At 43.4% G+C, this 27,011-nt stretch overlaps 1 protein-coding gene across 21 annotated transcripts in view; it reads right to left on the minus strand.

Annotated features, from left to right (window-relative positions):
- The window catches only part of ABI2 (abl interactor 2), a 630,778-nt gene that overhangs the window by 179,323 nt on the left and 424,444 nt on the right, over positions 1-27,011 (minus strand). For 8 of the 21 annotated variants that reach the window (XM_069226013.1, XM_069226006.1, XM_069226004.1 and 5 more), the window contains 2 exons: positions 5,715-5,839; positions 4,972-5,154 (listed from right to left, as the gene is read on the minus strand). In XM_069226013.1, the coding sequence (XP_069082114.1) occupies positions 4,972-5,154; positions 5,715-5,839 (308 nt within the window). The remainder of the gene's footprint in view (positions 1-4,971; positions 5,155-5,714; positions 5,840-27,011) is intronic. The other 13 variants (XM_069226020.1, XM_069226018.1, XM_069226014.1 and 10 more) reach the window with 3 other exon arrangements.

A 27,011-nucleotide genomic window follows, 5' to 3' on the forward strand; every position in this document is an offset into this window, starting at 1 on the left:
GGGTTCTGAAAAGTGGGTGCAACTCTAACTTCTGCAGAGGCCATTATAAGGCTGTCTGGGGCAAAGATATTCTGGATGGCGGTGGCCTTGGCATAGACATTCTTCAACACTGAGAAGATCCATGTATCTTTGGCAATCTGGGACCATTGTTGGTAATGGAAGGAAGGGCATCCATGTTCCAAAGGCGTGGAAACGTCATTCTGAAATGGTGCAGAATAGGATAGCTAAACTACAGGTGAAACATTAGAATACTGGTGAAGGTTGATAGTGAGAGAACAGGCTTGTGCTACAGACTAACTCCTGTGGAAGAGAAGGTGCTGCACGAGTATCACAGTGACGCACAATCCTTAAAGACTACAAACCCTTCATCAGTTGGGAAAGAAAGGTCTCTCCAGTACAAACTGTATGGCACTTATCAATTTGCATGTGGTTGAGCCTGACTTGTACAGAGAAGCTTATACAATGAGGGAATCAAGTTCTTCCCGCCGAAGGGGTCATCCATGACTTTTGCCTAGGTGATTAGGACCCGAGTAATGATTGCAGAGCCATGGCCAACTTGAGTTCATAGCCCTGGCAGTAAGACTGCTATTGTCCCTTGACATCAGTACATATAGCTATGCAGCTTCCCTGCCATAGTTGAGCACAAATAAGTGCTCACTGAGCAACGTTTGGGAGAAAGAAGGCATAGCAGTTACAAACACATGCACAGCTGGAGATTGTAGCTGGCCAAGGTAACACTGGCCAACCTCAGGGAGAACCCTGGAGACTAGTACATTATCTTCCAACATGTCTCCAAATACTTGGTCTCCATATCTATGTGGGGAAGATAGAGCTTTCCCTTAACAATAACTGCTATCACCACCACAGAGCCTGGAGTTAAAGACTGGACAGTCTTTTTCAGCCTGGTGCACTGAGGTTCAATGACTGAGATTAGAAACTCTGGAGAAAGGTTTTCTTTAAATCCCGAGTCTGCTCCAGAATAAACACAGGAGTTTTGGCAATGACAGCATGATAATAGCATCTGGGGAATGCATGTCCCTGTGGTCACCTTGACTGGTTGGTGTGAGGTTCACACAGTTGTAAGGTTCACAGAGGTTTTCCTCTTGCATGGATTGGGCCTATGAGGCACCACAGAAGAATAGTTAATCTCTGAGAGCCATCAGGTGGGCCTGTGACCAAAGTTGGATCTTCACTTCGACTAGAGGCACAATGGTCTCTCTGCCCTTCAACTTCACACATACAATATTTAAGAGGGAGTATTATGAGAATAAGTTATCACCAGTAGGGAGATGGATTTAGCCTCTTGGTGCAGGAGAACTGCAAGACTGGTATGACCACTGTGGGTGTTGGACCACTATGTAGCAGGGATACTGATGAGGTTAGGGTGTGAAAGAGAAAGTACATAAGTGTATCGTAAAGACACCTACTTGTGCCAAGGTTATTCAATTTATATGTCGAGTCTACCTGGTAAGATAAAGTTTGGTGTTTTCCACCCAAACAGAGGGTATAAATATCAGCATGTTAGCTAATAAACTATTTTGATGGAATCAAAAGCTGCATTTCATTATTCACTAAAAATAAACCTAGTTAAGACGAGACGAAGACTGTGTCTTAGTTTTTGAACCTTTAATATGCTCCACTGACTTTTTGTTAGGTTTGCACTATAGAAACTGCCCAAAGATACATGTATGGTTTAAGTTTCTGAAGTATGAGAGTTCCGCTATTACTGTTTTTTTTTAATTACTTTTTCAGTGTGATATTCAACTGCATATAACTAGAAGGATAAATTAATGTATGCACAATGGTAGTTCTGTGTAGACTGCAAATTCAAACTTTGGCTAACTATTACTTAAGGTTGATTGTCCAATGAAAAGACGCAGCAGTTGTGAAGGGTAGGACTGCAGTGGGTACTGTGCTTACATTCCAGTTCCATTAATTACTCTATAATTCATCATGGGAAATTAATAATGGATCCAATCCTTTTCTGGACCTTATTGTCTGGAAGTAGAAAGTTTGAGGTGTTCTTCCCTGAATTTTTTTTATTGCTAAACTGGTTATGCCACATTTAACCTTTGTGGAGAGGGTTCCTAGTAGTTCCTTTTTTGTATATAATGTTAAAAAAAAAACTCGGAGATTTGTTCTAACTAGTGATTAAAATATTATGCAGTAACTTCACCATGGATTGGGTTAATGTCTTCAAGGTGAAATTAACATTTTAATTCTTGCGAATGCAAAACTAGCACCACAAACAACTGCTAAATTGTGGAGCAAAGAAAGATTACACTGCTCGTTGAGGCTAACAAACCAAATGGTCCATATTTTGTTAATTTTAATTGGACTACCTGAAAATACGCTTTAATGGTAAAATGCACAGCAGGGATTACATTTTTACACTCACATCTAGCCGAGTAACAACTCATTTATGTGACATCAAAATCTGAAGCACTTTAACATGTGAACCAAGTGTTTTCATAGATTATTCTCGAAATAACCAGAAATGCTGGGAAAGGTAACGTGCAACGAAGCAAAAGACATAAGGTTGGTTAGACGTTCACAACTCATATTCCAATGTTCCTCTACTTTGAGGACATATTTTCCAATATTCACATAAGTACTTAAATTACAGAATTCAAATATTTGTATGTAATAATATATACATATCCTGTATTTTTTGCGATACTACAGCACTATATCCTTAACAACTGATGCACATGCCAATGGAAAAACACTTAAATCGAGTACTGATTCTCATTCTTGGGTACCATCATTAAACTCATGAACATTGATTACCTCCGCCCAAGATTCAGGAAATACTTATTTCAAAGATAAAACGCCTAAAAATAGTAGAGTGTTATTATCCTATTTCCAACCAGAATTAAAAAGAACAAGAGTCCAACCAGGGAGCCAAAATCCTGTTATGATTTCTTCCACTAAAAGGGGAAAAATACAAGAAATGGAGCCAGAAAGGCGGTGACCTCATTGAAGAAGAATCTGATACTGCCTTGTTGAGATAGATGATTGCAGCAACATTTTACAGCTCACTGACAATTACAAACAGTGAATCACCCCCTCTTTGGATAAAGGAGCAGTGAGCTCTGTACTTAAACCATTTTTTCATAATAATGGTTTTCCTCCAGAAATCACTTTGCTTCTCTCAATAAAGTATTATCTTAGCCTTAAGGATTAAAAACAGAAGCTGATCATTGGGAGTCCACTGTGCCGAATATGGAAAGTAGTGTACTCAAACTTGATAGCCATACTAAACTACATGCAGTTTAGAATTATTTTGGAGACAGGCCTTTTACACTTGCCTACAACTGAGAATCCTGCACTCGACACGAATGACCCTTTCGAATGCTCGCACTTCACTCCCTCTTTATTCAAAACATTAAGCACTCAGAAGTACCCCTAGGGAAAAATGTAGTTCTCTATCTAATTCTCAAATATATTAATAAATAAATAAAAACAATTCTGTCATGCGTTTGTTTTTTCTGGTAGTTTCTGGAAGGGTTTTGTCAGGTTCTTTAAGAAATGCAGTGGTAAAAAGTATTTCTGCTTGACTGTTACAGTAACGGATCATTTGATTGAAAAATTCTCTTTTACAGGGTGTGGTATGAGTGAAGGAAAAAGCTCGACTTTTACTGTAGGTCTTACATTGCGGTAGGATCCTTATGGTCCATTTGACAGGCTGGAAAAGGATCACCTGTGCAAAAACGCCATTAGGAGATTTAAATCTGTTTGTACTGGCTTCCCTCTGATATGCATGGTGGGTCTTTTACAATTGTTTAACTGAGATGATCTATTTGATGCATCCTTAACATTGAGAAGATTCACATCAATGGAGGCTCAAGGTTAAAGGTCATTTGACATAAAGTTACCATAGTGTCGTAAGATAGGATTAGTGTCTATTTTTTTTCCAATAGGCCCCACTTTAGGTATGACCGAATACAGAATTTGCCTTCTATAAGTTCATGCTAAGTGGTTCCTAGGACAGAGAGGCAATTGCTCTATTGAATAATTCTTCAAATGGCGTTACCGGGTGCCAAAACAGATTAGCTTGAATATATATCTATTCAACGTGCTAAAGACTGGTTCCCTGTCATGTTGAGGGAGTTTTACCCCAAAGTCTTCACTATCACGTTATTTCGCCAAGTGAGGTGAAGTGGTCTACAAGGGAATTTGACTTTAAGTTGGTCCTATAGCGGTAATCTCGCCCCCTTAAGCTCTATAAGGTTAAAAGGCCAATTGTCTAATAGTCTGCTCATCAGAAACAAAGATCCTTGCATACTAAATTTCAGCAATCGAATCCATCTATGATTCAGTAACTAAATGAATTATTATTATTATAAGTATAGCTAATAAGGAAATCTCCAAGTTGAGTTCCTGAATAGAGTTTGGGTATGCGAGATAGCATTGATGAGCTGCTCTTTATCATTATGTCTATGCTTTCTCTATAGGCACTATATTCTTTCTTAGAGTTGTCCCTCCTAAGAGGGTTGGAGCAGGCAGGCTTTTGTCTGCTACCCAATTCCAGTACATGTGACCAAAGCCATGATGCAGTGACAGGAAATGCTTTGAAATAGGACATTTTATGTTCTTTATTTTTTAAAGAACATTTTCTATCTGTAAAATGGGTTTCCTGTGACTTCACACATCAGCAGAGATGTTCCATTTTTGTGAATATTTAAGAACAGCCTACGATGCAGATTTCTATGAGTAATTTCTTTACCTGAAGCCATACTGATAAGTGTTCTAGGACTAGCAAACATAACTTTAAAGCACCAGAGAAACCAGTTTTCCTGTTTACTGGAAATAGGATAGTGGCAGCGTACTAACGTAAATGAACTGTTATTGTAAACATACAGGAAACTTGTTTCTTCACAGTATCAAGCAACATGTAGACCAATAACTACTGCCAGCTCACACTGTTTATTTCCAGGCTCATCGGGACACAGACCAGCCAAAACTCACCTGAAGGAGGAGTGGAAGATACAGCAGGGGGAGTTGGAGAGGTGAAGCCCTCAGCAAGGGGCTGGGCTCCTGTAGCAGCAGCATCTGGGGTGGTTGTGGTGGGGACAGAAGCAGGAGCAAGAGGGGTAGGGGCAGGTGTGGAAGTAACAGGAATGGGAGGAGTGCCAGCACAGCCAGCAGAGGCTAGGTGGAAAGAGGAGGAAGAGGTGAAGTTAATTAGGAGATCATGTTAGCTGGGTAGACATGCTTTTTTTGCATACTTTGTGTTAGTAAGTGCTTATCAATTTGGCGTCCACGTGATACAGGAATGAAAGTATGATATGAAAATGAACTTGCAATGAATATAGACAAAATGTTGTTGGGAATAATTAACTTACAGCATTAATGTACTTACAGTATTATCAACAACCAACAAGGATGGGAGGAAAGGAAAGCCTGCCTGCTTCTCTCATTTGTGCTTATTGAAAAAGATAGTTTCAGGTCAGTGATGGTCCACATGCATTTAAAACTGCCATACAAGATCTTTATGATCACTGCAGATTTTGTTATCTGTGTTACTCAAGATCTTAACAGGAGAGCTGGTAACAAAGGTGTTCACATCTCGGATATCAAATGTACTAGACTATTAAGGGCTAAATGCTAGAAAACCTCTTTTTTCCCCAGGATTTTAACAGTTGCAACATTGCCAAGTAAATATGAAAGAAAATCTTGAGAATGAAAGGCAAAGCCAATGTCTTGCTTACCTGGATATACACTGGGGGGAGATGGGGTAGGAACAGCAATCGGGACACCAACACTACCGCTTCCACTGTTCTCTCGACTGCTGCTGCGGCTACTTGGGTGACTTCCACCGCTGCTGCCACTGCTGCTAAAAGAAGCAGAAGAGCAAATTGATTTCTCCCTTTATTCTATATGGAAAGGCAGCAAGAAAGCCTTAATGCATAGTATTAAAAGTATAGCAACAGTGCAGAATACTAACTCAGGATGTTCTACGCATACAATTCTGCTTTAGGCAAAAATGACTCTGGTTAGCCAAGATGAAGTCAATGGAATGGGTGGAAAAGTAGAAGAAAGAGCTCTATCCCAATCTCTGAAGATTCATTCATACTAAAGGTACTGTTTTTTTCTGGTTGAAATGCGTTAGATTAGGCAGTGTCTGACAAACTTACAACCCATCATAAATAAAATAGCACAATTTATAAGACCATGAGACAAAAACATGTTTTCACAGGAAAATAAAAAGGGACCAAAACCGGCTGCCAGATCCAAAAAACGTATAATCAGTTAAAAGCCTCATTGCACACGAAAGATATAAAACATAATTCTTCCCAAATAAAGATTTTACAATTCATTACGTGGTGCGTAAATCCACATAAATTTCCTTTCATTAGACTAAATTACAGCAATCAAACCTGTAATGGAAAGGAAAGGGTGCATAGCAAAATAGAAATTAAATGCCTTTAGCCTGGAACCGAACTGTATAAGGGAAATCTCAGATTTGCCCAAGGAATGTAAGGTGAGATGGAAAGGTTCACTCACTAGGTAGCCCCAATGTCTTATTGTAAAGATCTGCACTGATAAGCATCTCAATGTCTATTTGGAATGGAAAACGCCCCATTGCTGTGTACCAGTCAGTATTCACATCTTTAAAACATTTGTTTTGGCTTTATCCTCACTTGCTCATTTTATTTCTGACTTTTGAATCGCAACACAATAGAGGAAAGATATTTTAGTTTGATCTTCTGTGATCAAGAACTGAGTACGGCTTAGCAGGTTTCTTCTATATTAAGCCCCAACTCACACCTAGCTGCCTAAATCATCATGGTTTGTGGAAAGTTTAATACATGTTTAAAGGCGCGGATCACAAAAAAGTGTAAGAAAACTATGTGTTTATAGAGTAAACATTCAGCCATGTACACTGTCTTCTGCTGGGGAAAGGAAGGGACCGGATTTATTTAAGGGGGGATGTGGATAACACTCTATAGTCAAAGACAAAGTTTGGTAAGTCATCACAAACCAGGTGGATGTTTGTTGACGATGCTCAGCCCAGATTGGATTGCGGAACTAAAAAGTTAAACCTAAATGCTTATAAGAATAAATTCTCCCCACAGTTTTCTGGAAGCTGCCAATAATTCTTCCTGCATTTCCATCCAAAAAGGACCTTTGTTTTATCAATATTTGCTGTGAGATTGTTGTCAATGATACACCCATGCAATACCAGCATCATATCTCTATTTTCTGCATATACTACGCATAACACATGAAGCCCTCCTATTCTTGCAGAGAACTAATTACTTTTAATTTATTTGACAAGCCAGCAAGTTATAGGCCAGGCAGAGCTGGGGCCTGCAAGCTGCCTTGTTTTAAACTGTTGAACTTTGTGAAACTGTGTAAGACTGCCTGTAAAGTCTACCTTCACCTGTACCATTTTACAACAGTGTTTAGCCATAAGAATTGAGGAGTCTCAGAGAGGTATTCCAATCAACCTTTTCCAATGTTGCTCTCTATCAGCCAGTTCAAAAGCCATGCGGAAATCAACAAAACAAACTCCCAATTGCTCCAATGACTTCCATGATATAACCTCTCTCTCTCCTGCCTTGGAAAGGCTTTAGGGCTAGTCTGCAGTCAGTCACATATCTGTTAAATGGCACCTTGTCAAATGCACCACTCAGAACTAATCCCGGTTTATTAGCCAACAACACTTCAGATACTGGACATTTAGAGTCACAAAAGGCAAATTTACAAGTCTCAGAAGGCAGTGTGTTCCTGTCTTTAAAGGCTGGACTGTAACTGTATCACACATGGCCCTGGAAAGCTTGACATAACTGCATATTAAAATAATCCGAAAAATTAGACTCCCAGCAGAGTCAATTACTTGTCACCATAATCCCAGAACTGAGGCAGAACCAAGGCATACCCAAGTGTATCTCCAGTTAAAGGCCCGTAGGTGTTGGATGTTGGACAGGGACATGCAGACCTGTCTCTGAAAGACCAGTAGGCGGTTTAGATCCTTTAACATGTCAGACCAGCATCTGAAAAGTTAGCAATGCTTGGCAGTCAGTCACAAGCAACAAGAATCTGGCACGTGTGTGTTTCAGTTAAAAGGGCAGCAGAAGTTGGGAGAAAGCTGTCACAACTCAATCACCCTTGTACATCGGACTCCACACCTTCACTAGGATACTTATAGTATGAAGACAAAGAATTGAATAATTAATACATTTGATTGATTAAATACAAGAAACAAAAATACATCTTTTACTTGTTGTCTGGAGACCTTATGCGTCTAATGCCAATGTGATGATTTGTGAGACCCTGCAATGCGGATTTGTTTTTCACTAGATTTCCTGATCTTGTTACCAATTTTTTTCAAGTTTCTTTTTCTTTGTAGAAAAGATTTTCCTTTTATATAAGCTTAGCATACACATGGGTCAGTTCTTTATTTCTTGTTCCATTATTATTTGGCTATTACACACTTCACTTGTACATTTTGCTCGGAAGTGTTACTTTTGTCATAGCCAATCTAACACAGGTGAGGAAAAATTACTTTCAATAAAACAGGGATACCTCTGGCAAGTGTACAGGTAAATACTGTGGGAGTTCTGTCACAGGCCACAGCAAGCTATGATACAAGACTATGACCGTTTCCTCCCATTGTCTGCCATGCACTGCTGCACAGGAGCTAAATTTATTCAGAACGACACAAACATTTTCCTTACAAGTAGTAAAGGAAATGTTACTTTTACCTTTGGAACGTACCACTGTGAGGCTTCAGAGAAGACCATCACCTTCACTATTGGCGAGTTATTGAGTGAAACCATACATACTCCTCTTTGAAAGCCACGCTAGCAACTCATGTTGTCTGCAATCACTGCTGCCAACTACAAATCAGAAGAGCGCCATCAACCACTTGGTTGGTCCTTTTCTCTCAATTGTGCAGTGGTCTGAATCTAGACTGGTGAATATGTGAGCAGGTTGATTCTGTCATGAAGACAGTTCAAAAATGGCCTTCCCAGCAATATTTTCCTGGAATAGTAGGTGAGCGATAAGTAGTTAGCAAGCTCAAAAGGTCGTAGTTGAAGTAGAAAAGAATGATTCAACCAGTCTCGAGAGTGTGCAGAAATATGCCCTGGGTTAGTAATGAACTAATCATTTTCAGTACAGCCAACAGGGCTTCCTCAAAGACCTCTTTCACAAGTATGATGGGATGGCATTGTATGCAATTGATGTGCGTTTCATGGATTGGTGGAACATAGCCAAGTCATTGATGGAAGATAGTGAAGAACAACCTGGGGACTGCCTTGATGATGACCAACGTGCATGCACTACTGATGTGTTAGACTTTAGTGATAATATATTTGGAGTCTCTGATTCTTGCACGCTTCTCTTTGAAGTAGAACATTAGGGGATAAGGTGCTAAACATAGTTGCAGAAGGGTTGACTTGCAAAGACTGCAGCTTGATTGGTGCATGGACTTCTGCAGTTATCTGGAGGGTGTGGCTCAAGTCATTTAGCAGGGAATCAAGTTCTATGATGAAAATGTGTCTGCCAATAACAGACAGACTTGCAGCCCACTCACTGGTAAACTTTCAAAGGATCTGCTTCACTGGCATCCGTTGACCTCTGTGTATGGAAGAGATGTGGAGCAAGTTCATTTTAGGTCAAATCACTTATGACTGTGGAATGAGAATTCTAGTCCACATATTGTGGCAGGTGGCAGATGAGATATGGCAGAGTGGTGCAGATGATGCCAAGGATGTTCCCCGTGATGGGGTTAAGCAGTGTGATGGGAGAAGCAATGTCTGGAGTGGACAGCTGATTTAGGCATGAGTGTTTCATGGTAGTGGTTAGTACATTGCCTGGAAAGAGAAAGTAGAAGATGATCTTCTTGGTGCTGTATTACACTTCCCTCCCAAAGTCAAGTGATGTAATTATTAGTGTATATATATATATATATATATATATATATATATATATATATATATATATATATATATATATATATACATACACATACATACATACACATGCACACATACACATATAGATGATGTTATCAAATTTAATGAGACAATCAATCTCTATGTCTTCTTTCGGCACCAAAGGAATACATTATGAATTGTGCACTCTCAATGTCCTAGTTAATAGCTACTCACTGCATGTACCAACAGTAGCCCAATAATAGAAAGTCAGGGAAAATGAGTCACCCTTTACTAGCTCATTCCTCAAGAACAACTATCAATCATATCAACAAGTTGTTCATTTCTCTGTTATCATCCCTGATACATGATCTGAAAACAGAAGATGTTGAAAATGTTTGGCCACTAGTCTTCAACCCAGCAAATCTTAGTCATCATGAGCAAGGCATGGAGAAAACAAAGGCAAAAACCACTGGAAAGGAGGTTTTCAAAATTTGTGGCCTTGCAATAACTAATCTCCTTAGTGATCTAGCAGAAAGGCAATGGCAACAGATCTTTACTACATTTATTTGAAATAAACCCATACTCTTTCTTTCTTTCTTGTTTTGATCTGCCTTGAAAAGGATTAGACTGTTTAGCCGGAATTGAACAAAATCTCCATAGACCACTCCAGTAGACTGGGTATCAATGAAGAAGGGTCTGACTAAGCCTTATAAACCAAGATATATAACAGAATATCCATTCTGATTGCATGGATAGTGGTGTCTATGTTGAACTTGCAGGAAATTCTATTGAGCACTTTATAAAAAGTTGGATATCATCAGTTAGTGTTACTCCCATATCAACGGAATCAGGTGTCTCCAGTGAACACCTGTCTCAATGGGGCCTGTTGTCAACTTCCCTTTTCAAAGCGCTGTATCCACCAGATTACAGAGCCAGTCTTCCCAGAGAGTTATTTTTATAAGTGTGAAGTGTGAATCTTGGTTGCTTTTGTATTTCATTGTTTTAATATTTCTATTGACGAAACTGATTCCTTACATGAAAGCACCTTACTGTAAATCATCTTAGCTTAGGCAATGTGTACTCCACTAACTCTTACTGATTAAGCTACTCTTCTGGGTAACCAGTACCCAGGAAGAGGAGATATGCAAAATTAACATACTAGGCTCAATCAATGTACTGCTTTTGGAGGCATGGCCCTGCTACTGATGGTAAACAAGGCTTTCTACACTGTGGTGTCTCAGGCCATACATCAATGACAAAGAACAGGATGACCGCTGCATATACATTACCTTGTGTGATTGCTATCCTAAAAAACACATTTTGCACCTTACCACCACTACATTGCCAAGTGCATTTCCCCTATTCCCCAGAAGTCTATAAATGCATCTGATGAGAGAAGGCGGGCAGAGCAAGTTCTTCACCTCAGTGCAGCATCCCATTTGGTATCGCAAATGGAATACCCAATATGTTTATTATGTATTCTCTTTAGAAGTTCTCTTACAATTCTCTCTTAGATTCCATTTGTAGTATGTTCTGTCAAAGGCAGGCATTGTCAGTTTCCGCTTTCTGTGAGGAAGAGTCCAAATCTCTTCCAAAAGGCCCATTAGTGTCAACTCAATGGTATGCACAGCCAGTGTGATGTTCTCAGTCTTAGTGTTTAGCTTCTCATGGGCTCCTTTAGTGCTTCATCCACAAGATGTTAACTCGTTATCCACCAGCCCAATAATATTCATGGTGCTCAGTATGTAGCAGAGCAATGTCCAAATCAGATACAAGAAACCAGGTAAGATAAGCATCTTAAACACAATGTATTTTACAGCTGACAGTGGCAAATTAAGGTACTTTGTACTTGGCTAATGCGTCTCCTTTTATATGGATGCCAATGTTCACCACCAAATACTTTTACCTTAATTCATCTAGAATCTCTATTGTACTTCAGATAGATGGAAAATTGCCTCAACAGTGTATGCACAGTTGGCGATGTGTGATCTAATATCATCGGCAAAAATAGAATACTGATGTGGAGTGTGATCCTCCAACATGGAGAAACACCTCACTCTCTTAGAATTGGTGAAGTGACTCCATACAGTACACCAAATAGGTGTAAGTGAACAGCTCTACCATGTACCTTATTCAATGCCAAAGCGTTTCAACAGAGCTGCGTTAAGAAACAGAGGCATTTGGAAGATTATATAATGATTTCATCACTTGTATAATGGAAGGAGGCAAACCTAAGAGTGCCATGAATATCCATAAATAAGCCCACTGGATAGCTTCAAACACATTTGCTGGACCAATAAACCAAAATAAGAGGCAAACTAGTTTGATGAGCATGATCCTGTAACGATAGTCATATTGGTGCAGAACCAATGTTGCTCTGCTGAGACTTAGAAAGGGAATATTCAAATAATGTTATTAGCCAACACTTTTCAAGTATCTCGGAGTATTAAGAAAATACATTGGCTTTGGTAAAGAACAACTGTTGGGTCCTTATTTTTTCAAATGAATCAAAATGTTAGCATACGGCCAGCTTGCCAGGATTTTTTTCCCAGACTGAACTATGTGGCATACTTGAAGCAGCAATAAGTATAATACAGCCTTAAATGTTTTAACTATTTTATATAATTCCAAATGGATCACATCCAGCTTGAGATCATTATTGTTGAGGAGGTTAACTAAAACTAATGCAAATATCCCCTTTCCTTTGTCCAGTTTCACGCCAGAGCAGGCCTGGGGGATCCCTGAACCGGTGTAGACTGGCTTATGAAGAGATGGGCACCATCTGTGCCCATCAAAGCATTTCCAGAGGCTGGGGGAGGCTACTCCTCCCCAGGTGTGACACCCTCTCTCTGAGGAAGTCCTTTGTTCTGCCTTCCTGGGCCAGGCCTGGCTGGACCCCAGGAGGGAAGAAACCTGTCTGAGGGGTTGGCAGCAGCAGCAGCTGCAGTGAAACCCCGGGAAAGGTAGTTTGGCAGTACCGGGGTCTGTGCTAGAGACTCGGGGGATCATGGAATTGGCTCCCCAATGCCAGAATGGAATTGGGGTGACAATCCCATGATCTTAGACATGTTACATGGCCATGTTCGGAGTTACCATTGTGACGCTGTACATAGGTAGTGACCTATGTACAGTGCACGCGAGTAATGGTGTCCTCGCACTCACAAAGTCCGGGGAATTTGCCCTGAACAATGTGGGGGCACCTTGGCTAGTGCCAGGGTGCCCACACACTAAGTAACTTAGCACCCAACCTTTACCAGGTAAAGGTTAGACATATAGGTGACTTATAAGTTACTTAAGTGCACTGGTAAATGGCTGTGAAATAACGTGGACGTTATTTCACTCAGGCTACAGTGGCAGGCCTGTGTAAGAATTGTCAGAGCTCCCTATGGCAAAAGAAATGCTGCAGCCCATAGGGATCTCCTGGAACCCCAATACCCTGGGTACCTCAGTACCATATACTAGGGAATTATAAGGGTGTTCCAGTATGCCAATGTGAATTGGTGAAATTGGTCACTAGCCTGTTAGTGACAATTTGGAAAGCAAAGAGAGAGCATAACCACTGAGGTTCTGGTTAGCAGAGCCTCAGTGAGACAGTCAGTCATCACACAGGGAACACACACAGGGCAAACTTATGAGCACTGGGGCCCTGGCTGGCAGGGTCCCAGTGACACATACAACTAAAACAACATATATGCAGTGAAATATGGGGGTAACATGCCAGGCAAGATGGTACTTTACTACACAACCCGCCCCCTCCCCAAAACGAAGGACAATAAGACTAGCCATGACCTGATGAGTCTTCATTGTCTAAGTGGAAATATCTGGAGAGTCCATCTGCATTGGAGTGGGTACTCCCAGGTCTATGTTCCACTGTATAGTCCATTCCCTGTACAGATATGGACCACCTCAACAATTTAGGGTTTTCACCTTTCATTTGTTTTAGCCAAAGTAGAGGTTTGTGGTCTGTCTGAACAATGAAGTGAGTGCCAAACAGGTATGGCCTCAACTTCTTCAGTGCCCAGATCACAGCAAAGGCCTCCCTCTCTATGGCAGACCAACGCTTTTCTCTAGGGGTCAACCTCCTGCTGATAAAAGCAACAGGTTGATCCTGGCCCTCAGAATTGACTTGTGATAAGACTGCCCCTACCCCTAATTCAGATGCATCAGTCTGGACAATGAATTTTTTGGAGTAACAAGGGCTTTTTAGGACAGGTGCAGAGCACATGGCCTGTTTCAGCCCCTCAAAAGCTTTCTGACAGCTAGCTGTCCACAATACATTTTTAGGCATTTTCTTAGATGGGAGGTCATAGTTCTTTATGAACCTCCTGTAAGAAGGCTCTCACCTGGGTCTGAGTTGTAGGGGGAATCCAATCTATAATAGTTTGGATTTTCCCCTGAAGTGGTGCAATCTGTTCTCCACCTACAAGGTGTCCCAGATAAACCACTTTCCCCTGCCCTATCTGGCACTTTGAAGCCTTGATAGTGAGGCCTGCCTTTTGCAGGGCCTCCAAAACTTTCCATAGGTGGACCAAGTGATCATCCCAGGTGGAGCTAAAGACAGATATATCATCTAGATATGCTGCACTAAAGCCTCCAACCCTTGCAGGACTGTATTCACCAACCTCTGAAAAGTGGCAGGTGCATTTTTCAAAACAAAAGGCATTACTGTGAATTGGTAGTGCCCTCCAATGGTTGAAAATGCAGTTTTTGCTTTAGCATCCTCTGATAACTTGATCTGCCAATATCCTGCAGTCAAATCAAGGTGCTTAGATACTTGGCAGATGCCAGTGTATCTATGAGCTCATCTGCCCTGGGTATAGGGTGAGCATTAGTTGTAGTTACCTGGTTGAGACCTCTGTAATCCACACAAAATCTCATTTCCTTTTTCCCATCTTTGGAATGAGGCTTTGGTACAAGTACCACAGGAGAGGCCCATGGACTTTCAGAGTGCTCAACCACTCCCAGTTCAAGCATTTTCTGAACTTCTTGTTTTATGCAGTCCCTGACATAGTCAGGCTGCCTATAGATCTTACTTTTGACAGGCAAGCTGTCTCCAGTACCAATTGTGTGTTGACACCAAGATGTGGTGCCTGGCACAGTAGAAAAGAGTTCAGAAAACTGACCCAGGAGATTTATGCAGTGGTCTTTCTGCTCAGCAGTAAGACAATCTGCCAAAACTACACCTTCCACTAGAGCATCTTGTTCTGTGGAAGAGAAGAGATCAGGGAGAGGGTCACTCTCTTCTTCCTGTCCTTCATCTGTTGCCATGAGCAGGGTGAGATCAGCCGTCATAGTAGGGTTTCAGGTGATTGACATGGAGCACCCTAAGAGGACTCCTGGCAGTGCCTAAGTCAACCAAGTAGGTGACTTCTCCGTTTTTCTCAACAATAATGTGGGGACCACTCCATTTGTCTTGGAGTGCTCTTGGGGCCACAGGCTCCAAGACCCACACCTTCTGTCCTGGTTGGTACTGAATCAGAACAGCCTTCTGGTCATGCCATTGCTTTTGGAGCTCTTGGCTGGCCTGAAGGTTTTTGCTGGCCTTTTTCATATACTCAGCCATTCTGGATCTTAGGCCAAGTACAAAGTCCACTATGTCTTGCTTAGGAGCTTTTAAAGGTTGTTCCCAATCCTCCTTTACAAGTGTTAGGGGACCTCTTACAGGGTGCCCAAATAGGAGTTCAAAGGGGCTGAAGCCCACTCCTTTTTGGGGTACCTCCCTGTAAGCAAAAAGGAGGCAAGGTAATAGGACATCCCATCTCCTCCGGAGTTTTTCAGGGAGTCCCATTATCATTCCTTTGAGAGTTTTGTTAAACCTCTCAACCAGTCCATTTGTTTATGGATGATAGGGTGTGGTGAATTTGTATGTTACCCCATATTCCTTCCACATGGCTTTTAAGTAAGCAGACAAAGTTGCTACCCCTGTCTGATACCACCTCTTTTGGGAAGCCCACCCTGGAAAAGATTCCCAGGAGCGCCTTTGCTACTGCAGGAGCTGTAGTGGTCCTTAGAGGAATTGCTTCAGGATATCTGGTGGCATAGTCCACTACCACCAAAATAAACCTATTGCCTGAAGCAGTAGGAGGGTCAAGGGGGCCAACTATGTTAACCCCTACCCTTTCAAAGGGAATCCCAACCACAGGTAGTGGAATAAGGGGAGCCTTTGGGGTGCCACCTGTTTTGCCACTGGCTTGACAGGTGACACAGGACTTACAAAATTCCTTTGTTTCCTCTGACATTCTAGGCCAATGAAACAAGGGAACAAGCCTGTCCCATGTTTTCATTTGCCCCAAATGTCCAGCCAAGGGAATGTCGTGGGCTAGAGTTAGGAAGAACTCTCTGTATTGCAGGGGAATCACCAATCTCCTGGCTGTTCCAGGTTTTGGATCCCTTGCTTCAGTATACAAGAGGTTGTCCTCCCAGTAAACTCTGTGAGAGTCACTGACATCCCCATTTTGCTGTTTGACAGCTTGCTGTCTTAGACCCTCTAGTGTGGGACAGGTCTGCTGTGCCACACTCAGCTCCTCCCTGGCAGGCCCCCCTCCACCCAAAAGCTCAGCAGTGTCTGCTTCCAGCTCCTCTGGTGAAGGTTCTGCACAGGGGGGAAATTCTTCTTACTCAGAAGTTGAATCTACTGTAGAGGGAGGGATAGTAGGTAGTGGTTTACCTTTACTAACCCTAGCTTTAGGGAGCACTTGGTCCATTGTTCCAGGATCCAAGTCACCCTGTCCTTTTTGCTTTTTGGCCTGAGCCCTGGTCAAAGCAAAAATATGCCCAGGAATGCCCAGCATTGCTGCATGAGCCTCCAACTCCACTTCTGCCCAAGCTGATGTCTCTAAATCGTTCCCTAGTAGACAGTCTACAGGTAAATCTGAGGCAACCACAACTTTCTTTGGACCAGTAACCCCCCCCCCCGTTGAGATTCACAACAGCCATGAGGTGGCTAAGAGTGTTGTTATGAGCATCAGTCACTTGGTACTGGTGACCAAGTAGGTGTTGTTCAGGGTGGACCAGTTTCTCTATTACCATGGTAAGACTGGCACCTGTGTCCCTGTAGGCCTGAACCTCAACACCATTTATTAGGGGAAGTTGCTTGTACTTATCCATATTAATGGGACAAGCAATCAAGGTGGCCAAATCAATGGCACCTTCAGAGACTAACACAGCCTCTGTGGTCTCCCTAACAAGACCAACCCCAACTAAATTACCAAAAGTGAGCCCAGCTACTCCCTTGGATTGGCTATTAGTAGGTTTGCTCCCACCACCACTGCTATTACTAGGGGCACTAGGTGTAGCAGTAGGGGTTGTAGTGGTGGGAGGCTTGGTGCTTTTCTTTGGACAACTGGCATCAGTTGTCCAATGGCCTTTTACTTTACATAAATAGCACCATGGGTTCTTTACTTGATAAGAAGAGGATTTGGGCCCACCACCCCCACCAGAGTGTTTTTGTGGGCCTGATGAAGACTCATTTTTAGATTTGTCCCCACCCTTGTCTGAAGACTTACCATCCTTCTTCTTGCCATCCTTGTCACCCCCTGTATGAACTTTTCTGTTCACTCTTGTTCTGACCCATTTGTCTGCCTTCTTTCCCAATTCTTGGGGAGCGGTCAGATCTGAGTCCACTAGATATTGGTGCAACAAATCAGACACACAGTTATTAAGAATATGCTCTCTCAGGATTAAGTTATATAGGCTTTCATAGTCAGAAACTTTACTGCCATGTAACCACCCCTCCAAGGCCTTCACTAAATGGTCAACAAAGTCTACCCAGTCTTGTGAAGACTCCTTTTTGGTTTCTCTGAACTTGATCCTGTACTGTTCAGTGGTTAAGCCATAACCATCTAGGAGTGCATTCTTTAAAACTGTAAAATTATTGGCATCACTTTCCTTCACAGTAAGGAGCCTATCCCTACCCTTTCCACTGAAAGATAGCCATAGGATAGCAGCCCACTGCCTTTGAGGGACCCCCTGTACAACACAGGCCCTCTCAAGTGCAGCAAACCACTTGTTAATGTCATCCCCCTCATTATAAGGGGGAACTATCTTGTGCAGATTCCTAGAATCATGCTCTTTTACAGGATTACTATCTGTAATACTGCTGCTGCCACCATGGGGTCCAAACCCCAACCTCTGCCTTTCTTTTTCTAAGTCAAAAGTTTCCCTGTCTAGAGCCAGCTGTTGCTGTTTAAGCTTCAGTCCGGACTCTTCCACTCTCAATCTATTGAGTTCCCTTTCTAACATTCTGTCATCAGGGTGGATGGGTTAGGCATGCTTAGACACAGAAGAATGGTGTGAATGGACAGAGGGAGACCTGTCCCTAACAGGTGGCACTCTAACAACCTGGCCTAAAGGAATGACATCCGTACTGTGATGAGAGCTCACATTAGTACCAGCCATGCTAGGTGGCCTGCTAAGGGGCAGGTTGGGAAGATTCTCATCTAACACTTTTGCTGTGGCTACCCCAGAATCAGAGTGTGAACCATCAGCTAATCTGTCACCTGATGTGCCAGCTAAGGCCTTATCAATGAGCATATTAACCAACAATTCTCTAGAAGGATTCTTCCCTACCCCTAAACCTCTATCAATGCAGAGACTCCTTACACCTTTCCAGTTAAGGTGGTCATAAGCTGTGCTGGCCAGATCCAGAGTTTGACCTGTACCAGACATGATAGAAAAGAGTTTAAGGGACAGAAAAAGAAAGAAAAAGTTTCAGGACTTTTTAAGGAACAGGAAAAAACTTTTTCAACTTTTTAGAACTTTTTGAAAGTTTTAGAGGTACTTTTCAGCACTTAGCAATAGAGTAAGAGAAGAAAAGCAAAACTTTTTGGATAGGTGTACATACACTGAACTTGTTTTGTATATTTTTCTCTTATGAAAAGTACAAAATGACAAAGTGGTAAGTAGTTGCAAGTACTTATCCCACTGCTGCACAACCAATGTAGGAGGCTGGCCTGGTTTGTAGTGAGTACCAAGGGGTACTTACACTCTGCACCAGGTCCAGGTATCCCTTATTAGTGTAGAAGAGGTGTCTAGCAGCTTTGGCTTAGCAGAGCAGCTTAGGCTGATCTAGGAGACATGCAAAGCTCCCACTATACCACTAGTGTCATATGCACAATATCATAAGAAAAAACAATACACATATATACTAAAAATAAAGGTACTTTATTTTTATGACAATATGCCAAAAGTATCTCAGTGAGTACCCTCAGTATGAGGATAGCAAATATACACAAGATATATGTACACAATACCAAAAATATGCAGTAATAGCAATAGAAAGCAATGCAAGCAATGTACAGTCACAATAGATTGCAATGAGAGCACATAGGTATAGGGGCAACAAAAACCATATACTCTAGAAGTGGAATGCGAACCACGAATGGACCCCAAACCTATGTGAGCTTGTAGAGGGTCGCTGGGACTGTAAGAAAACAGTGAGGGTTAGAAAAATAGCCCACCCCAAGACCCTGAAAAGTAGGTGTAAAGTGCACCTAAGTTCCCCAGAGAGCAAAGAAGTCGTGATAGGGGAATTCTGCAAGGAAGACCAATACCAGCAATGCAACAACAATGGATTTCCAGACAAGAGTACTAGTGGAACAAGGGGACCAAGTCCAAGAGTCACACTCAAGTCGGGAGTGGGCAGATGCCCAAGAAATGCCAGCTGAGGGTGCAAAGAAGCTGCCACCGGATGGTAGAAGCTGTGGTTTCTGCAAGAACGAAGAGGACTAGGAACTTCCCCTTTAGAGGATGGATGTCCCACGTCGTGAAGAAGCTTGCAGAGGTGTTCCCACGCAGAAAGACCGCAAACAAGCCTTGCTAGCTGCAAGGGTCGCGGTTAGGGTTTTTGGATGCTGCTGTGGCCCAGGAGGGACCAGGATGTCACCAATTGCTTGAGGAGACAGAGGGGGGGCCCAGCAAGACAAGGAGCCCGCTCAGAAGCAAGCAGCACCCGCAGAAGTGCCGGAACAGGCACTACGAAGAAGAGTGAACCGGAGCTCACCCGAAGTCACAAAAGAAGGTCCCACGACGCCGGAGGACAACTCAGGAGGTCGTGCACTGCAGGTTAGAGTGTCGGGGACCCAGGCTTGGCTGTGCACAAAGGAAATCCTGCAAGAGTGCACAGGAGCCGGAGCAGCTGCAAATCACGCGGTACCCAGCAATGCAGTCTAGCGTGGTGAGGCAAGGACTTACCTCCACCAAACTTGGATTAAAGAGTCACTGGACTGTGGGAGTCACTTGGACAGAGTTGCTGAGTTCCAGGGACCACGCTCGTCGTGCTGAGAGGGGACCCAGAGGACCGGTGATGCAGTCTTTTGGTGCCTGCGGTTGCAGGGGGAAGATTCTGTCAACCCACGGGAGATTTCTTCAGAGCTTCTAGTGCAGAGAGGAGGCAGACTAACCCCACAGCATGCACCACCAGGAAAGCAGACGAGAAGGCGGCTGGATCAGCGATACAAGGTTGCAGTAGTCGTCTATGCTACTTTGTTGCGGTTTTGCAGGCGTCCAGAGCAGTCAGCGGTCGATTCCTTGGCAGAAGGTGAAGAGAGAGATGCAGAGGAACTCTGATGAGCTCTTGCATTCGTTATCTAAAGAATTCCCCAAAGCAGAGACCCTAAATAGCTAGAAAAGGAGGTTTGGCTACTTAGGAAGGAGGATAGGCTAGCAACACAGGTAAGAGCCTATCAGAAGGAGTCTCTGACGTCACCTGCTGGCACTGGGCACTCAGAGCAGTCCAGTGTGCCAGCAGCACCTCTGTTTCCAAGATGGCAAAGGTCTGAAGCACACTGGAGGAGCTCTGGGCACCTCCCAGGGGAGGTGCAGGTCAGGGGAGTGGTCACTCCCCTTTCCTTTGTCCAGTTTCGCGCCAGAGCAGGGCTGGGGGATCCCTGAACCAGTGTAGACTGGCTTATGCAGAGATGGGCACCATCTGTGCCCATCAAAGCATTTCCAGAGGCTGGGGGAGGCTACTCCTCCCCAGCCCGGACACCTTTTTCCAAAGGGAGAGGGTGTAACACCCTCTCTCTGAGGAAGTCCTTTGTTCTGCCTTCCTGGGCCAGGCCTGGCTGGACCCCAGGAGGGCAGAAACCTGTCTGAGGGGTTGGCAGCAGCAGCAGCTGCAGTTAAACCCCGGGAAAGGTAGTTTGGCAGTACCCGGGTCTGTGCTAGAGACTCAGGGGATCATGGAATTGTCACCCCAATGCCAGAATGGCATTGGGGTGACAATTCCATGATCTTAGACATGTTACATGGCCATGTTCGGAGTTACCATTGTGACGCTGTACATAGGTAGTGACCTATGTACAGTACACGCGTTTAATGGTGTCCCTGCACTCACAAAGTCCGGGGAATTTGCCCTGAAGAATGTGGGGGCACCTTGGCTAGTGCCAGGGTGCCCACACACTAAGTAACTTAGCACCCAACCTTTACCAGATAAAGGTTAGACATATAGGTGACTTATAAGTTACTTAAGTGCAGTGGTAAATGGCTGTGAAATAACGTGGACGTTATTTCACTCAGGCTGCAGTGGCAGGCCAGTGTAAGAATTGTCAGAGTTCCCTATGGGTGGCAAAAGAAATGCTGCATCCCATAGGGATCTCCTGGAACCCCAATACCCTGGTTACCTCAGTACCATATACTAGGGAATTATAAGGGTGTTCCAGTATGCCAAGGTGAATTGGTGAAATAGGTCACTAGCCTGTGAGTGACAATTTGGAAAGCAAAGAGAGAGCAGAACCACTGAGGTTCTGGTTAGCAGAGCCTCAGTGAGACAGTCATCACACAGGGAACACATACAGGGCACACTTATGAGCACTGGGGCCCTGGCTGGCAGGGTCCCAGTGACACATACAACTAAAACAACATATATACAGTGAAATATGGGGTTAACATGCCAGGCAAGATGGTACTTTCCTACAGGTACTATCCTCATACATAGCCTACAATCACTTAGAAATGCTTCAGCACCGTTCCCCGCTAAAGCAGAAAAGAAAGATGGAAAAAATAAGAAGACAAATCCCCAGATTCTTGAGCTGTGATCATCTACTTCTATTTATTCTCATTAGCATTATTGACATACATTTAAGAGCCTTTATGTGTGTCAGGATTTCAAATCTAGATCCCTGATCCCATGAAACAGACACAGGTTTGTGGTCTCCTCATCTCAGAAGCACTAGAACATATAATCACTAAAAACCACCTTCAGATGGGTTACATCTTACCCAGTCTTTTGACTTAAAAAAATACTTTTAACTGTCACCAGAGATAGAATGCTAGTTAAACCTTTATAAATACCTAAAAATAAGAAGCAAACACTCCACGTTCTTCACACATACTGCACCAATCAGTTTTTGTATAACAAATATGAACATACCAGCCAAATGATTCAAACATTTCATGAACTACGTCTCACAACTGTAAAATACCTCTTGCAATTGGAATGAGCCCTGCTTCCCTGAATGTTTAAATCAGCTCCTTAGATAAGAATAAAAAATATGGGCAAGCTCTAATGTTCTTAACAATCAAGCCTGCAAATCCATTACTGCTCGCGCATTGAGAAGAATGCTACAACTGCATGGTCACAGATATTGGCATACAAGGAACTTCAGTAAGGGCTTCCAAAGACATTTGCATTTAATGAGGATACAAACTGCCAAACCTATCATAAAATATTCAGACCATTCTGATCTAGCCATTGTTAACCTTCTGGATTACTTTGAACATTAAATACAAATAGCAGACTGCATTCAGTTAAGAATCCAACCCTAGTCTTGATAACCCTTGCCACTAAATAACTGCACCTTACATCCACTGAGAAAAAAATATCTCTTTAGTTACAAGCAAACTAATCTATGACTAAGGGCACATTCTGGCGATATAAAGCTAATGCAATCAAGTAAGGCCTGCTGTTGTGCACTGCACACTAGCAAGGCAATACTTGAGCCCAGAAACACATTTTTATTGCTTGCAGACATCATTTTATATAGTTAACAAATTCATTACTCTTATATTTTTCTTTTCTAAATTGAAGTTGTCTGCTTCAACTGAAAAACATTGATTTAACACTTGGTATGGTCTCAACATTGGGTATCGTCTCAGGTAATAATGGATAAATCCAAGGATATTTCTAAAAGCAGACTTCAAAGTAATTTGGAAGAAGAAAACTTGTAGTAGCACCCTTAGACCAATGTTTTAAAGGATGGATTTTGCAAACTCTGACAGGTCAGGAATAAGGAGCCCCCCTCTCTCCAATACAAATTCGACTTAATCCTCAACTGTAAACACCAACAGAAAATTCCAGGGTATCTCCAATAAGTTGTCCATAGGAGTTACGGTCAAACAGCCATGTTTTAAGACTGCACTGTGCAGGAAGAAAATGTTGACGAAGTTGTCCTTTCAAAAGGTCTCGATCCTTGAATTTAATTATTTCTGTGGAAAAGCCCAGTGTGAGATTCAATTTCAGGTTCCACCATTAGTCAACAAAAGAAATCTGTCTTACTCAACCTGTTACTGTTCCATTTCAACAGTGAAATTCCTCAGAAAAGTGTGATAAAACTCTTCATGACAGAGAATGAATCATTTCTTCCTCCCTGTTCCTTCAGTCTATCAAAATCTTGAATAAATTAGGGCCTTTAAAATCCCCTCAAGAAATATTCTCACCTTTATCAAGCCTTCAGACAGCATCAGATGGTGAACAGTGTTCAGGTAACGCCTGTTAGTGACAGAAGCCAAACTGCATTTCACATGAGGCATTCTTAGTACATTTCCTTCTGATCAAGGTAGAAACCTTTTTTTTTTTTTTTTTGGTAGTCTCGCTATTTTTGCGGTTTGTTGAACACTCTGTAGCAAATATGCCATATGTCGATTTCTGCAGTAATAACCACAGAGCAACGAGAGAGGGCAGCAGAAAGCAGGTCAATACACCTTTCTGTACAATATAACACAAATGTTTCCATCGGGCAGACGTATACTGTCTTGTTGGAGCGCCTGGCTATTAGAATAACATTGCACACTTTAGGAGGAAGGCTGAAAGCTGTCAACTGTCACCGCAAAATCTCCACGCCAGAAGACCAAGTTGACAGGTTTGGGTGAAGGCCCCCTGCTGCTGCTGCAACAGAAGAGCCTCTCGAAGGAGCAACCTGATCAGAGGATCAATGCTCATGTTCAGAAGCTCGGGATACCAGACTCTCCATAGCCAGTCCAGAGCCACAAGGGTGACTTGGGCCCGGCCATTCCAGATCTTCTTGAGAACTCTGGGTAGGAGTGGTATGGGCGGAAAGGCATACAGGATGCCTGAGCTCCACTCAAAACAAAATGCGTCTCCGAGCAATATCAGGCTTGGAAACTCTAGCATGCAAAACTGCTGACTCTGCGCGTTCTCTGCCAAGACGAACAGATCTAACCAAGGCTCTCCCCACTGCTAAAAAAAAGACCTTATGCCACATCCAGATTGAGATGCCACTCATGATCCACTAGGCATCAGCGGCTGAGTTTGTCTGCTTTGGCATTCAGAGAAATAGCCAGGTGGGTAACCACCAGGGATATGCCCTGCCGTTCCAGCCATTCCCAGAGACGCAGGGCCTTGTGACAAAGGGTCTACAACTCTACCCTGCCCTGTTTATTGCAGTACCATATGGCGGTGGTGTTGTCCGTGAACACTTGCACCAGCCTTCCCTTGATGGAGGGTAGGAAGACTTTCAACCCAGTCAAATTGCTGGAGCTCCAGCAAGTAGATGTGGAGTCCGTATTACGCTGGGGAACAGAGTCCTCTGATCTCTACCTTTCTCAGATGACGCCCATCCCAGGAGTGACACATTTTTATGTTAGAACTAGTTGGGTAAGGGAAGGGGTCTGCTTCTGTCTCAGTCGCTGTTGTGGAGCCACCACTGCAGATCTTGTGCCATTCCCTGGATGACCTGGAATGTGTCAGAGAGATTCCCCTGATGCTGCAACAACTGGAACTTCAGGTTCCACTGCAGAGCCTGTATATGCCATCTGGCCTGAGTTACTAGCAGGATGCAGAAGGACATGAGGCCCAGCAGCCTCAGTCATTCTCCCCGACATCCAGGCTGAAACATCGGTATCATAGCCTAAATATCCTGGACTCGCCATTCAGGAGTATAAGCCTGAAACTGAACTGTGTCCAGAACAGCTTAGATTAAAGTGAGTATCTGAGAGAGAGTCAGGTGTGACTTTGGCATGTTTATAGTGAAGCCCAGCAAATGTAGGAAGTTTGCCATAGTCTGGAGGTGGGAGACGACAGCCTGGGACGAGCTTCCTTCAACAGCTTGGGACGAGCTTCCTTCAACAGCCCGGGGCGAGCTTCCTTCAACAGCCCATCATCGATATAAGGGAGGACTGGCACCTCTGATCTCTTCAGATGTGCTGCGACCACCGCCATGACCTTGGTGAACAAAAGGGACCATGGTGAACCGAAAGTGTTCGTGGTCTACCGTTAAGCGCAGATAATGCTGATGGGCAGGCAGGATGGGAATGTGAAAGTAGGCGTCCTGCAAGGCCAGAGCGAACATCCAGTCTCCTGGGTCTAGAGCAGGTAAGACCTGAGCCAATGTGAGAATCTTGAACTTTTCCTTTTGAAGGAAAAGGTGGAGGATTTGTAGATCTCAGATAGGACGCAGACCCTTGTCGTTTTTGGGAATCAAAAAAATTGCCGGAATAGCAGCCACAGTCTACGTCTGACCCCAGAACCTCTTTATGGCTCCCTTGGCCAAGAGAGCCTTGACTTCCTTGCAGAGCAAGGACAAATGATCCTCCGTCAGCCAGTCGTACGATGAAGGGAGGAGTAAGTTCGAAGGGAAAGGAGCAGCCCCTTCAAATGAAGACCCACCTGTCCAATAGGACAGCCAGTGGTGATGATGGGAGATTCTGGCACCAACTGGATGTCCATGATCTTGACAGAAGGGTGGTTTGTAGCAGACTGCCAGTCAGGATCCATGGGGGCCCATCTGAGCCGGGACTGGAGCAGCCGGCGTGGAACCAGATGGGCCCCCCCTCCCGACTCCAAGCATCCTGGAGGGGTCGGCCCTCTCAAAGACAAGGCACATGGCCTCGCAAAACTCCTTGAGTTGAGCAGGGGTCGCTCTAGCACACAGAAAGGAGGTGAGGCACAGGGTCTGCCCTAGCCCAGGCTTCAAAGATTGCCTTGAACACCAATGTTCTTTTGTAGCATCAGCCGAGGAGAAGTCAAAGCACACTTTGACTTCTTGTGATTTTTGTGCCTCCTACCAGAGTATCCAGATGACTGAATACGGTGAAGAGGACTTCGGGATCCTGGAGCGGTCCCAGGACCTTCCTTTTCGACCGGGACCAAGACCGACACAGTCTCCTGCCGGGCCACTAGCAGCTTTAGGGATTGCTCCTTTAAAGCCTTTGGTGTCAAAGCCTGGCAGTCGGGGCAAGACTTGAGTTGTGGTCGCACCCCAGACTCCTCAGACTCACAAGATGTGGGTCTGTAATTGACATGGCACAGTGATCACTGCCACACGGTTTAAAACCGGTCTTCCTCGAAGACATCCTCAACACACCAAAAGGTAAAACCTCAAAAAAATCTTGTGGAAGAAAAAAAAGAAAAATCAGAGGGGTAGCTCTTCTCCAGATAACTGGCACAGAAAGAAAGACTTGATGTCAGACCACAGAGGTGGACGTCACTTCTGCTGTGGACGACATGCGGAGTCGATCAACCGGCGCGCAGGGGTACTGCTCATGAAAAATCTTCCAGATCCAGTCTGACACCTGTGGAAATTTAAAGGCAAAGAATCTGCAGCTAAAAGTCTCTACCAGATATAACAAGAAAAGTGATATGGTTGGTTGCATGGGACTCACTGAATATAATTTCTGTAGTAATAAACAGACTTACTTCACTATGTTCTAGTACATCACATGCAATCACCGCATGCACGGCATCTTCTTCTGACACCAGTTAATTCAACTGCTTGTCATGGCTTTCCATCCCACACACTCTGCTTACTAATTATGAAACGAGGCCCACTGTCCACTACTCTTTTTATGCCACAGAATAGGTTTGATATCAAGCTTCTTTATCCAGGCCCATGATAACCACAAACATACTACAAATTTCATGACACAGAACTAGACCCTATTCAC

Source organism: Pleurodeles waltl, chromosome 3_1, assembly GCF_031143425.1.
Source record: "Pleurodeles waltl isolate 20211129_DDA chromosome 3_1, aPleWal1.hap1.20221129, whole genome shotgun sequence".
Lineage (NCBI taxonomy): Eukaryota > Metazoa > Chordata > Amphibia > Caudata > Salamandridae > Pleurodeles > Pleurodeles waltl.